Source organism: Colossoma macropomum, unplaced genomic scaffold, assembly GCF_904425465.1.
Source record: "Colossoma macropomum unplaced genomic scaffold, Colossoma_macropomum, whole genome shotgun sequence".
NCBI classification, from domain to species: domain Eukaryota; kingdom Metazoa; phylum Chordata; class Actinopteri; order Characiformes; family Serrasalmidae; genus Colossoma; species Colossoma macropomum.
Window position 1 is genome coordinate 10151671 of NW_023494794.1, and position 13207 is coordinate 10164877.

Below are 13207 nucleotides of genomic sequence, written 5' to 3' on the forward strand. Positions count from 1 at the left end.
CATTAAGAACTTAAAAGCATGAGGTGGAATTCCCTCCTCTTTCTGTGCTGTTCTCAGAGTTGTATAACTGTTACTGTGTTTATCTGTTCCTATACTGAGCTCTCGGCTACTTTCATGCTTAAAACAAGTCGTGTTCATACACTTCCAGTCCTTAAATCCACCTAATTTATCTCCACAATACAGGCAGTTTAACTGTTAATGCAAAACTCGAAACTTATACTCACAACCAGTTTTGATTGGTCTTCCTATGTTTATTAGCCATACTGATTGGACAGCAGATAGGACCTTATAACAGCAACTAAGTATGTAATTTTCAAGAAGAAGCCTTTATGTTTTAAAACATACACTTGTTTTTTCACCACTGCAACAGAGATCAGCACTAAATGATTTACTATATGTACTTAACTCGTAACTGACAAAAAAGATCCTTATAATTCTACTCCCACAGTGTCCAGATTCAGAGCCATAAACTGGACATTTGAGATTGATAGCATCTTATTTACCTGCTATGTACAGTTTCAAACAAAGTTTTGCTGTTATTTTGTTGGGTAGAGTCAAGAGAGTCTGATATGTTTTGTATTCAGTGACTCAACGGCTACCATTAACATAACATAACAAGAGACTCTCAATGAACTTTGGCATATGCTCAGTAGTTATAGTGATGTACAGTCTTCTCTAGATATTACAAGTGCATTGTGGGAGATTGTAGTACAGTCAAAATCAGAGAGTGGACTTCCATTTTATAATCTGAAGTAAAATTTAAAAAAAAAAATATTCCAGACTGACTCAGTAGTGCCTTCTGATTCTGAGAGCAGTGATGATTTTAGCGTGCAGTTTACATCAGACAGTCTGTGTACTTCTGTATTCAGAGTGCCTGAAAATTAAATTTACTGAAATACAGCTTCTCTTACACCTCAAACCGCAGCATCTGCTGCCCCACCCCTTTTTAACAAGCTACTAACATCATACTTTTCACAAACGTCTGTAATTTTATTATTATTTTTTTTTTAATATAGTAATGACTCATCAACTACTTTTTTAAATGACTTGCTGGTCAGTAAAAATGAATAGTCGTGCAACCTCCAACAGCCATGCCAACCACACAAATATAGATGTGTGTAGCTCTCTACCGCTCTGTGTTTGTGTTTCAGAGTGAGGATAAAGGTGTTGTTGAATCAGCTCCGAGATTACCACCCAGGAAATCCGTACACACTCCCACCCACACTCCACTGCGGGACCCAGCACACACACTCCAGCACGGCAGCACAGTCAGAGACTCCGAGAGAGACGGTAAGAGTGTGTGTGTTTGTGAATGTGATGAAATGTGTGATTAGAAAATCTCCTCTCTACATATATGGGTCATATTTTATACAGTCATGTGAAAAAGTTTGAGCACCCCTGGTCAATTTACATGGTTATGTTGATTTTCTAAGTGAACGTAAGTGAACACAATCTCTACAGAGAACACAATGAAATATGACATTTTCTGCTAATTTAATGCACAGTTCCTATTTATTGGCTGAGTTGTTCCAATATGTTGGGAAAAAAAATAAAATGAATAAATAAAATCAAATCTGTACAGGCCACATTTTCCCCCCAATCTGCTGCTCTTTTGTAATTCATATTTATTATATTTGAGAAAGACTCTTGGACTTATTACCTTTTAAATAAGCCAGTGCTTTGACACTAAGGTCAGGTTTGTGTGCATTCAAGAGTTTAAGTTTGTGCATAAACAGTGTGCATTTGTGCGTGCGTGTGTGTGTGTGTGTGTGTGTGTGTGTGTGCGTGTGTGTGTGCGTGTGTGTGTGTGTGTGTGTGTTTAGAGTCAGAGGTGTCATCTTGTGCTCGTCTCAGTCTGACTGTAGGCATTAATTTAATGATTCACTTGACTGAGCACATTAATGGTTTCAGCTTTGTGTGTGTGTGTGTGTGTGTGTGTGTGTGTGTGTGTGTGTGTGTGTGTGTGTGTTTATGTTGATTATTTAAGAACGTCTAAAACAAGCAGAGAGCCTCCCAGATATCTCCAAGTGCCTACAGTGATGTGGAATTTAATGCCCGCTTTGCTCACACAGACTGATCCACAATCAGACTCATACATGAGGATGAGGAAGAAAAAAGTCCAGCTCAGCTCACAACCATGTGGAATGCATAGAAATACAATTATACATGCACTGTAAGGAATTTCTGTAGGTTCTACAATAATGTACTATATTCAAGCCAGTCCCCTCTAGAAAAACCAGCATAGACCAGATGCTGGCATGCTGGGCAACCAGCATGTCCAGACGTTCACATTATCAGGCTGAAGTGGCAGAGGTGTGTATAGACATATCTGTTCTTTTCAAATCCAACCTGAGCCACTTTCATATGTGCTCTTAGATCAGATACATATCCGATTTGTGGCCAAGCGACCTTAATGAGAATTCATGTGTTTTTTTTTTCACTGTGCACACGCCACCATTCAGTGTTGACATGGCTGCAGCGCAGACCTAAAATTAGTGTCCGAAAAGGCTACAAAAGCAACGCACCTGACTCGTTTTCACCTTTGCCTCACTCTAATAATGAACAGCTGAGAGCAAATTATCTTTGCAGCAAAGGCTTGCTCTACTGGTTAGTTTGTTTGCACTTCATGTAACTGATTAGGATGTGCACATGCGGGTCATTTCAGGATGCAGGTTTGTTCACATTAATGACAGATTTGAATTACTTACCCACACGACTGTGAACCATCATGTTAGAGAGGTCAGATCTGAGCAAAAAATCAGATTGGAGCAATGATGGTTGTAATGTGAACGTATGGATATGTCTGTATAAAGCAGACTTTAAGGTAGAAACTTCCACTTTGTGAGGATTGTTTCTTTTTGTAAGTACCTGATTACTCCTGCCATGATAATGCTAATTTCAGCTGGCTGTTAGATTCAGTCGATATGGGATTTGCAGGGTCATGTTAGCACCAAGCTAACGGTGGTGCACATTGACCGTCCCATATCAAGTACAATTTAATGCAGCTGAAGCTTAAATACTGACTTTTGTGCTTGTTTTTTTTACTTTGAATTTTACAGTTTTCAGTATTTTGGTAAATATTCAACTTCAAGCCTAACTGTGAGTGTTATTAGAGGAGCATCTTACCATGTTAGCTTTTGAATTAATGACTTTTTATATTTCTGAAATGAAACAATTTCTTATTTTGTTTGGATTTTTGGCATTTTTAAGTATATTTAAGAAACCTCATGATTTTGAAACTGCTTTGAAACTCCATAACAGCTCTTTTGCTGATGTGGAGTTTGTTTGTAATGACTAGCTTCTTCATCAGCGTAGAGATTTCGTATTAGAACAAAAGGCCTCATTAACCAACTGTTCTTAAGAAGAATTTTGTTCATAAAAACCACTTACACAGTTTACACGAAGATTCTGATATTCACCAATGTTTTCTTTGTTCTTGGGTAAAAACAGAATCTACACACACTCAAGAGCACCAAGGTGTAAACAATTCTGCTGTTTAAGAACACGTCATGAATCTGACGTAGACTTTTTCTTAAGACCTTTCTCAGGAACACATTTAAGAAGAAACTAAGCAAGATGCTGGTGAATGAAGCCCATTGTTGTCCATCATTTTACTTGGTCAACACATTCAAGGGCTTTGATGTAGCCAGTGAAGCATATATTGACTTGGAAATTGTACTATAGTTGGCACTCTTTCTTGTCTCATTTGATATTTAATATAAATTGACCTCTTCCAGGAATATAAACTGACCTGACTATTGATAAGTGGCTATTATTAGCCACTAGCCTGTACAAAATTAAGCAGATTATTTTTGTTAAACGTGTCACCATTAGAAGTTTTCCTAAGATGTCATTCAGATGTATGTTTATTGTATAAGCATATACAGAACAGGCTCGTTCTAAAAGCCTTACAGTTCCCGGAAATATATCTATATTTGTTCTGTAAGCAGCGAAGCTAAAGATGTTGCGATGCCACTTTTTCTTTCCTGTATAGCAATATTGAAACCTTGAATATTGGCTGATACCAACACTGATCTGATCTGACCAAGCTTTAAAATTGGCTGTTGAAGCACTTCACGATGATCATCTATGCAGTGTGACCCTGAGAAATGTTATGATAATACAGTATCATGGGGCATTAAACCTTTGAATTTCAAATGAGTATTCAGTGAACCAAGTTTTATAACTCTGGAAATTCAAATTGCGTTTAATGTGGACCTCACTGATTCAGATTCAAACTCAAATTTATGATGAAAATGATTTACTTTTTGCTTGAAAGTTTATATGAGTGACTAAACTGAGCTGAGATGAGCAAGAAATTAAGAAATGAGAAGACCATTCACAGCGCACTATCTGTACTGTGTTCCACTGATACAGCGTACATGCACATGTGAGTGTGACTATGTGTGTGTGTACGTGTCATAGAAAGTTAAGGGAACAGATTGCTGCTGTAATGCTCTCATGAATAAAGTAGAGCTCACCAGAGGCCATGTTAGCGTGTGTGCGTAGGTGCATATGTGCATAAAAGTCATTCCACATCCTCTTTCCTTCCATATGCCTGGACGGAAGCCCAAGCACTGAGACACACAGATGGACAGGGACTTGTGTGGACTTGATAGCTGCACTAATAAGTCCACTAGGGGGTGCTGAAGGCAGCTGCCGATCAGTTAAAGACAGTGCCTGAAATAGAGTGGCAGTAAAAACTGCAGTGAACAGGCAGTTTTGTGCTGTATTAATGTGAAAGTACTACAAAAGATGAAACCAATTCCACTGCAAGCTGCGTAACGTCACTCTGAAATACAGGCCTGTAAGCCAGGCTGCCATCTCTGAAAGAAAAGGGAATTGACTGAAATGCAAAACATCACAGAACATTTTGTGTGATGCGTGCATAACAAAAACAAACTGCTGTTAGATAAAGTGGAGAAGCAGCCGACAGATGCATGGCCACATATGGTTTCAAACAACATCAAGGAACAACTTCTTAAATCGGGATAGCATGAGTGTTCAGTGACTAAGCTTCGATTTCACTCTAAAAGCATTATAGCTTTGACGTCGCTAAAAGTGATATTTTTGTTGTGGTGATTGTTGACATTGCTGATAGTGATGTTTTTGTTGTGGTGATTGTTGACATTGCTGATAGTGATATTTTTGTTGTGGTGATTGTTGACATTGTCACTACTGATAGGGATGTTTTTGTTGTGATTATTGACATTGTTATTGCTATAGTGATGTTTTTGATGTGGTGATTGTTGAAACTGTCACTGCTGATAATGATTTTTTGTTGTGATTGTTGACATTGTCTTTGCTGAAGGTAATGTTTTTGATGTGGTGATTGTTGACATTGTCACCGCTGATAGTGATGTTTTGTTGTGGTGATTGTTGAAATTGTCATTACTGAGAGTGATGGTTCTGTTTTGGTAATTATTGATATTATCATTGGTAATAGTGATGTTTTTGTTGTGGTGATTGTTGAAATAGTCATTGTTACTCTTGATGTTTTTGTTGTGGTGATTGTTGACATGTCATTGCTACTCTTGATGTTTTTGTTGTGGTGATTGTTGAAATCGTCATTGCTGATGCTGATGGAGATGGAGAAACTTTTAAATTCTATTTATAGAGCATGTTACAGTTTGTACAGCTTTGTCTACATTTGTCTAGCAGCTTGTGGTACTTTTAACTTTTTTTTTTTCCTCCACCACCCCACCTCTTTGGAGGATGACTTTATTGTTTATTTTTATAATACAGTTAGATTTAAAAATTAAAAAAAATAAATAAATAAAATCAATAATTTTAACAATTATTTGTCATTGCTGAAAGTACTGTTTTTGTTGTGGTGACTGTTGACATTGTCATTGCTTATGTTGTCTGAAGGTGGTTGTTTACTGTGTTGTAGTCAGTCCTGACTGCCTCGTTAGTTGTTGTCTTACAGTATGTGGCCTAAGCTGTTTATGTATTTGTGTGTTCTTTGCTTAGTTGGGCAACTCTCATCACAGTGGATATCCTCAGCACTGAGAAATGGACACCATGAAACTGTAGCAGAAGGCCACACAGTGTGTGGAACAAGAGCACAACACAGGTAAGTGTGTGTGTGTGTGTGTGTGTGTGTGTGTGTGTGTGTGTGTGTGTGTGTGTTTTACTAGAGTTTGTGAGTTTGGACGATGCCTTTAATATAATAGTATTAGTATGAGGGAATACTGTGTGATTGAGGGAGGGGAGGGATCTCTGAGAACTTGGGCTGGAGTTTTGATCGGCTTCTCCTTGGAGCAAGAAGGCCAGAGCTCCCATTCCCTACTGTTGTGGATGGTGTTAGGACTGACAGGAAATTGCAAAAACTTAATCACAAGAAATGGAAGGTATAGATGGGAACTTATAGGCCTCTTGGAAGCAAGAAAGGTTTTAGACATGGTCCTCCCTATAGTTATTTTCTGCGTGTGTATTCTGTGTGTATGTGTGTGTGTGTGTGTGTGTGTGTGTGTGTGTGTGTGTGTGTGTGCGTGTGTGTGTGTGTAGTCTGCAGTTGTCTCTCCAGGAGCTGATTAGCTGGCTGGCAGTAAAAAAGGCAGAGCTTGAGGAGCCGTGGCCTCTGGGAGGCGATCTTAAAACACTTCAACATCAGAGACAACAACACCAAGTAATAACACACACATACACAGAGAAACAGGCACAAATTTGCTTTAGACTTGTTTATAGTAAACACCCAACGTCCAAAGGCTGTCTGTCTCAGATGCTCCTTCAAAAGAGATACTATGTGTTAGTAAGTTAACACGTTATCTACAGGGAACTTAATGTAAGACAAATATAACATGCCAGAACTTTTGCACAGGCCACATTTTTTTCCTAATGTGCAAATCTCAACAAAATGAACATCAATTATTTATTTATTATGAATTAAAACATGAGAAGTGTTCTCTGTAGAGAATGTGTTGTTTAATTTTCACTGAGAAAATCAACAAAATGTCATTTGACCAGGGGAGCCCATACTTTTGCATACGACTATACAACTATCGCCAACAGCAGTACAACTGGAAATGTGCCAGTTGCACTCAGATTGGCTATCCACAGGTCAGTATGTGCACTTCCATGAACTCTTTTACACAAGGCCAAGACAGGCAGTCCTGTGCTCATGGTTACGACACCATAACCATGCTTGACTGAGACTAAATGGTACATTTTTTGAGAATGAGTGATTTCTCTGTCCGTCTTTCTCTTTATTGAGCTCACTCTCCCTCTAACAGCTTATTGGTTTAGAAGATTACATCATATGTTTTATCCTGTAAGGTGATTTTTATTATTCTCATGGTTTTCTTTTGTAGTTCTTCGAGGAGGAGCTAAACTCTAGAACATCTTTTGTGCACACTGTACTGGAGGCAGCTCAGGACTTCCTCTCACAGCACCTCCTAGTGGAAAGTACCAGCCACTCCGCAGGTGCCCCATTCATATCTCTTTCATGCTTCTAAAACAATAGTTTGGCAAAAAATCTAGTTTTCAAATGCAGTCGATCAGCCAAGCACTGGCACTACGAGCCTAATGTAGCTAACAAGTAATGGAAGCTTATACCAATTAGCTTTATATAAATTGCGCAGCTGATTCCAGCACCCTAAGCTCTATGGTTCTCCTCAAAGTCTGCACTTTGGTGACGTGGAGGGCAAGTGTTTAGGACTTGAAAATTGTACAGGCTATATGTTTACTGTGCTTATTTTTGGACTATTTCTAGGTCTCAACTAAGTTGATGTGTATATTGGCTAATAGTTGAGTTGAGTAGGATATTATTAACATAGCTATGCATGAATTATGGGTGTTACATTGTATATGTTTATTTGTAAGGGGTCCATTGAAGATATTAGGGGGTTCAGACACTAAGGACCCTCCTGTGCTACAAGCTATAGTGTGATTGTCTCACCTGCACTGCCAACCACTGACTTTATTACACACCATTATTGATAAATATGGACAAACATATGTCATAACATTTGTTTGTCTCAGAAGTGTGTGTGGAAACAGCCATCGGGGAGTGTGTGCGGCACATTATGCAAACGGCAGAGGCTCAGTGGCGGAGCATATTGCAACACTGCAGTGCCCGCAGGAGGCGGCTAGAGGGCGCTGTGAGGGGCCTGGAGGAGCTACAACACAGCATGGAGGAGATACAGCGAGAGATAGAGGAAGCTCAGGGAGTCCAGCAGGCCTGGGAACCACTGGGAGAGCTACAGATAGAAACACTGCAGGACCATGTGGACGCTATCGGGGTACATATACGCACACATGCACATATATATATATATACACCTACTTATTAATTTCATCAGTTAGCCCTCTTTTACTCTTCAGTGGTCAGGACCCCCTCAGAGCATGTACTGTTTGGGTGGTGGATCATTCTCTGCACTGCAGTGACACTGATGTGGTGGTGGTATGTTAGTGTGTGTTGCGCAGGTCTGAGTGGATCAGACACAGCAGTGCTGCTGGAGTTTTTAAACACCTTAGTGTCACTGCTGGACTAAGAATAGCCCACCAACCAAAACATCCAGCCAACAGCGTCCTGTGACCACTAATAAAGGGCAATAGGATGGCCAACACAAACTGTGCAGCAGCAGATGAGCTATTGTCTCTGACTTTACATCTACAAGGTGGACTGACAAGGTAGTAGTGTCTAATAGAGTGGACAGTGAGTGGACACAGTGTTTAAAACTCCAGCAGCACTGCTGTGTCTGATCCACTTGTACCAGCACAACACACACCAACACAAAACTGTGGGAGTCCTGACCATTGAGGGACAGAGTGAAAGGGGGCTAATGTTTCAAATGTATTATGTATGTGTAAGAAGGTTTACTCTAAGCCTAATTCTAAACCTAGTCTATGTCCTGTGAGTGTGCAGTTGTTTGAGGAGGAGTTAGTTCCTGTGAGGGAGGGGCTAAAGCATTTGAGCATGTTAGCCCACCAGCTGTGCAATGCCGGTGTGTGTCTGACTGAACACGACACAAACAGACTTCACAACCTCAACACAGACTGGACACTACTGCAGGTATGGATATGCACACTGTCACTGATAATAGTGATGTTTTTGTTGTAGTGATTGTTTACATTGACACTTAGATACATACATACATACGTTCATACATACATACATATATACATACATAGACACACACACATACTCTTTTGACCTGTGTAGACTAATAAATAACATTTACAATACATTTTGTTAAGGCACAGTGGAAAACTTTTTTGTTGTTGTTTATTTAACTTTTTCCTTTCTCTCCACCTGCTTCAGTGCTCCACTGCTGCTCTCACAATCCCCTGAGCAGCACAGTACAACACTCTGCAACACACACAAAGATGTCCACTATTAAGGAGATTATTAGTTTGATCATCCCTCAAAAGAGCTCAGACACTGAGATTTATAACTGGCTCATCACATTGATTTATCAGTCTACTCAGGCTTTAGCAGAGCTCAGTAACACTGAGATTAATAACTGATAATCAGATTGATTATCAGTCTACTCATCTTTTAGCAGGAACTTCAGTGTTTATAAAGCCTTTAAATAAGATCCTCCTTAGAGTTCGTGTAACAAGCATGTTTGCTACATACCATAGTTAACAAACAAGCATTGATGGTGTTTATTTGAAGATTTTTTGAAGACTTTGTTTTTTTTCAGTGAATAAGTAAATTCAAATTCAATATTGAAAGTATTTTTCTAAAATGTAAAATGTAATTGTGTTCTAAGTACTGCTTTTTAAAAACTCGGACCGAATACAAATCCTTAATGTTTGTATTCTTTATAAGTATTCTCAATACTCGCATCCCATTATATCCCAACCCTACCCATAAACCATCACTCCTTCTTTCTGTAGGAGTGTATAGAGGATAGACTGAGAGAGCTGCAGGAAGCACTTACAGACTTTGGACCCACAACCCAACACTTCCTGTCAGGTGATTTCACTTTCTCTCAGAATTAGCTGAATAATAATAATACATGCATATGCAATAGCAATATATAGGCTATTCTATAGTAATACATACATAATCACAATATCTTTACAACAGTAAACGTTTGAATAAGCCCGGGCAAGTGAAAATAAGTTAACACATCCTCTACTGGGAACATACTTAAATTTGGCATTTTTCTGCAAATTTTAGTGCACAATTTCTATTTATTTGCTGAATTTAACATATTGGAAAAATGAAAATTAAGACAGGCCATATTTGGTGGATTTTTTCCCCCAAATATGTTAAATTCTTTAAAAAAAGCAATGAAACAGTAATTGTGCCTTAAAATGTGCAGAAGTATTTTCTCCGTAGAGAGCGTTAACTTATTTTTCCTTAGAAAATCAACAAAACATGCCATGTGACCAGGGACACAAAAAGTAACCCCTTTTAAAGTAATACTGTATATCACTGAAGAATTCTTATGTGTAGGTTCTGTACAGAGTCCGTGGGAAAGAGCCGTATCAGCCAGCAGAGTGCCCTACTACATCAAGTGAGTGAGTCTGTGTGTCCATGTTTATTTGATGTGTTGAGTTGAGTTGATTGAGTTTAGATGTGTGAGCGTAAAACCCTTTCAGCCTCACACACCGCACAGACGTTAGCACGATCATTTCATAAGCATCGGCTCAGTAACTACTGCGCACAACTAACTGCCCTTCATCTTTTATTTCTCCTTTCTGTCCCCCTCTCTCTTTCTCTCTCTCTCTTCTAGTCACAGTACCCAGAGCACTAGTTGGGATCACCCACGGATGATCCAGCTCTATCAGTCTATGGGTGAGATAGTGGCTGTGTTCTAAACCAACAATTAGCTGCCTCCACTACTCACTTTGCCTTATCTAGAGCTAGATGTTGAGGATCTATATAGAATCTACTAAGTTACTAAGGTCTTATTAGAACATAATTAGAATTATTCTTTACTTGGTCAATACTCTGAAGTCCAATGCCTCTACCTGCAGAGGTCGGTAGTAAACAGTTCTATTCACATGAAGTCATGAATTTCTGATGTATTACACTTTCCTGAGTACATTATTTTAGCATGTTATTTTATTTCAAGACAAAAAGAGGAGAATGGTTCCTGTGCTGAGAGATGCTAGATGTATTGAGAAGTTCCTTTGCAGTTCTAAAAAAAATTCCACTGCACATTCTAAAATAAGACCTTATTCAAACAAAGTAAAGCTTAAGCCACGATCTCAAATCATCAGCTGACAGCTCAGCTTATCGCCTGCTATGCATACGATTGGCTAAATTTGTCAGAAGGCTTTTTTAAGCTGCTTTAATCTGCGCATTCTCGTCACTTCCTCTGTGGGCCACTTTGCAACCTCCTGCTGGTTAATGGTTTGCCTGGTATGGTTGTTTTGGGGGTCTTTCTGTTGCTCTCCCTGCCTTAGACTTTCCATGTATGCACAGGGAGGTCCCAGAACAGAGCCATACTGCCAAATATAACTTACTGCAAATGGAAACAAAATATTTCTTCGATGAAGTCATCCTGACTAAGCTGCAATTAACCATTTGCTTACCTTTTAGGCATTTTATTAACCTTTAGTACTGGACCGATAAGCAATGCATAAAGTACAATTCCGGTTTTCTGATGCTGATGGTTCTGGTACTTTAAGCAGTTTAAAACCAGTCTACATTACTCATTACTTAAGCTTTTATACTTCTGCTCGAGCTGTACAAATCAATTCCATGGTACACGAATGCCTGGAATGAATGGACTCCAAGGCTTTGGACTTGATTCCACACAGTGACGTTCAAGTTTGCCCACCTGCACACAGATTAGGAGATATTTTGCTGTCAGAGAATGTTTGAAAAATGCAGCTTTCTACAAAAAATGTACCAACAGTCCAGCTGTATTTCACTTCAGAAACAGTGAAAAACAAAGCTTGCCAGTGCCCAAACAACTGCAGACATTGACGGAGGAAAATCAGGTACAGTTTAGTCCCCATTAGTCATCATTATAGTTAATAAGTATAGTATATAGTTTTAATATAGTTTTTTTTGCTAGATGTCATCTGTATATCTTGGGTTTAGGAATCAAGAATATTGAGTGGAATTGACTCCTGTCACTTATCTGGAATCGCACAGCCCTACATTGAAGTAACATTACTGTTACCTGAGTTTTGGCTCACCTGTGCTCAACAGCACCCTCTAGTGGCTGGAGGTTATATTTGAATATAGCAGGAAAATGTGTCATATTAAACCCTTTATCTTTCTCTCTTTTTCTCTCTTTTAGCTGATCTCAGTGAGATTAGATTTTCAGCCTACAGAACAGCCATGAAGTTGCGACGTGTGCAAAAGGCCTTAAAGTGTGAGTGTTATACATAATGAATATATGCACACAGTAAGTAACGCGTACGCATATTCAAGAGCTTGTACATTCACTCCTCTCTCTCTCTCTCTCTCTCTCTCAGTGGACTGTGTCCCTCTAAGTTCATTGGTGGCAGAGCTCCAGAGTGATGTGGGGGTCATGCAGGGGTCAGAGGTCACAGGTTCAGGGAGCAGGGTCGTGGAGGTTCAGGAGGTTGTTGATTTGTTGACCTCTCTTTATGAACACATGGAGCAGGAGAAAGGCATGATGGTCGATATTCCGCTGTGTGTGGATATGTGTCTCAACTGGCTGCTCAGCGTTTATGACAGGTCAGATTACACCACTGTCCACCTGTCTGTCTGTACTGGTCCAGGCCTCCTTCATTTCATCACTGCCATAACAAAATCTCATAATTTTTCTTTTTTGAGAGCAACATCTCCCTCTTTACATTGTAAACATTTGATGAATGAACCAATAGAAATCCAAAAACAGCTGTATTACCAATAATATCTTGCATTACATGTTGCGTTAACATTCATTAAAGTTAGAAGAGTTACGTTTTTAGGTTTTTTATCCTACTATAAAGTTTCCATTTCAGAGGTTGTGACAGTTGATGCTCAATATTTCTACAAATACTCTCGCTCTCTCTCTCTCCCTCTCTCTCTCTCTGTGTGTGTGTGTGTCTCTCTCTCTGTGTCTCTCTGTGTCTCTCTCTCTCTTTCTCTCTTAATTATCTCCCTGTTTTTGTCCTTTTTCTGCCTTACAATTACAACAGCTCATTTTCTCAGCAACTAAATGTAATATCAGATTTTTCAGTGTTTCTTGTGTCGCTCTTTACCTTTATTACAGCTTCCATTCTCCAGGAGACTCACTTTCAGTTTCTCAAAGAACACTTTATCCACTAATTACACTATATCAGT

General features: G+C 39.2%; 1 protein-coding gene across 1 annotated transcript in view; it reads left to right on the forward strand.

The window, feature by feature from the left end:
* The window catches only part of LOC118815063 (dystrophin-related protein 2-like), a 55506-nt gene that overhangs the window by 26784 nt on the left and 15515 nt on the right, over positions 1-13207 (forward strand). Inside the window, 9 exon segments of the mRNA XM_036580997.1 lie at positions 1152-1290; positions 7314-7425; positions 8002-8243; positions 8870-9016; positions 9847-9925; positions 10412-10472; positions 10692-10753; positions 12213-12287; positions 12391-12616. Of these exon segments, the coding sequence (XP_036436890.1) occupies positions 1152-1290; positions 7314-7425; positions 8002-8243; positions 8870-9016; positions 9847-9925; positions 10412-10472; positions 10692-10753; positions 12213-12287; positions 12391-12616 (1143 nt within the window).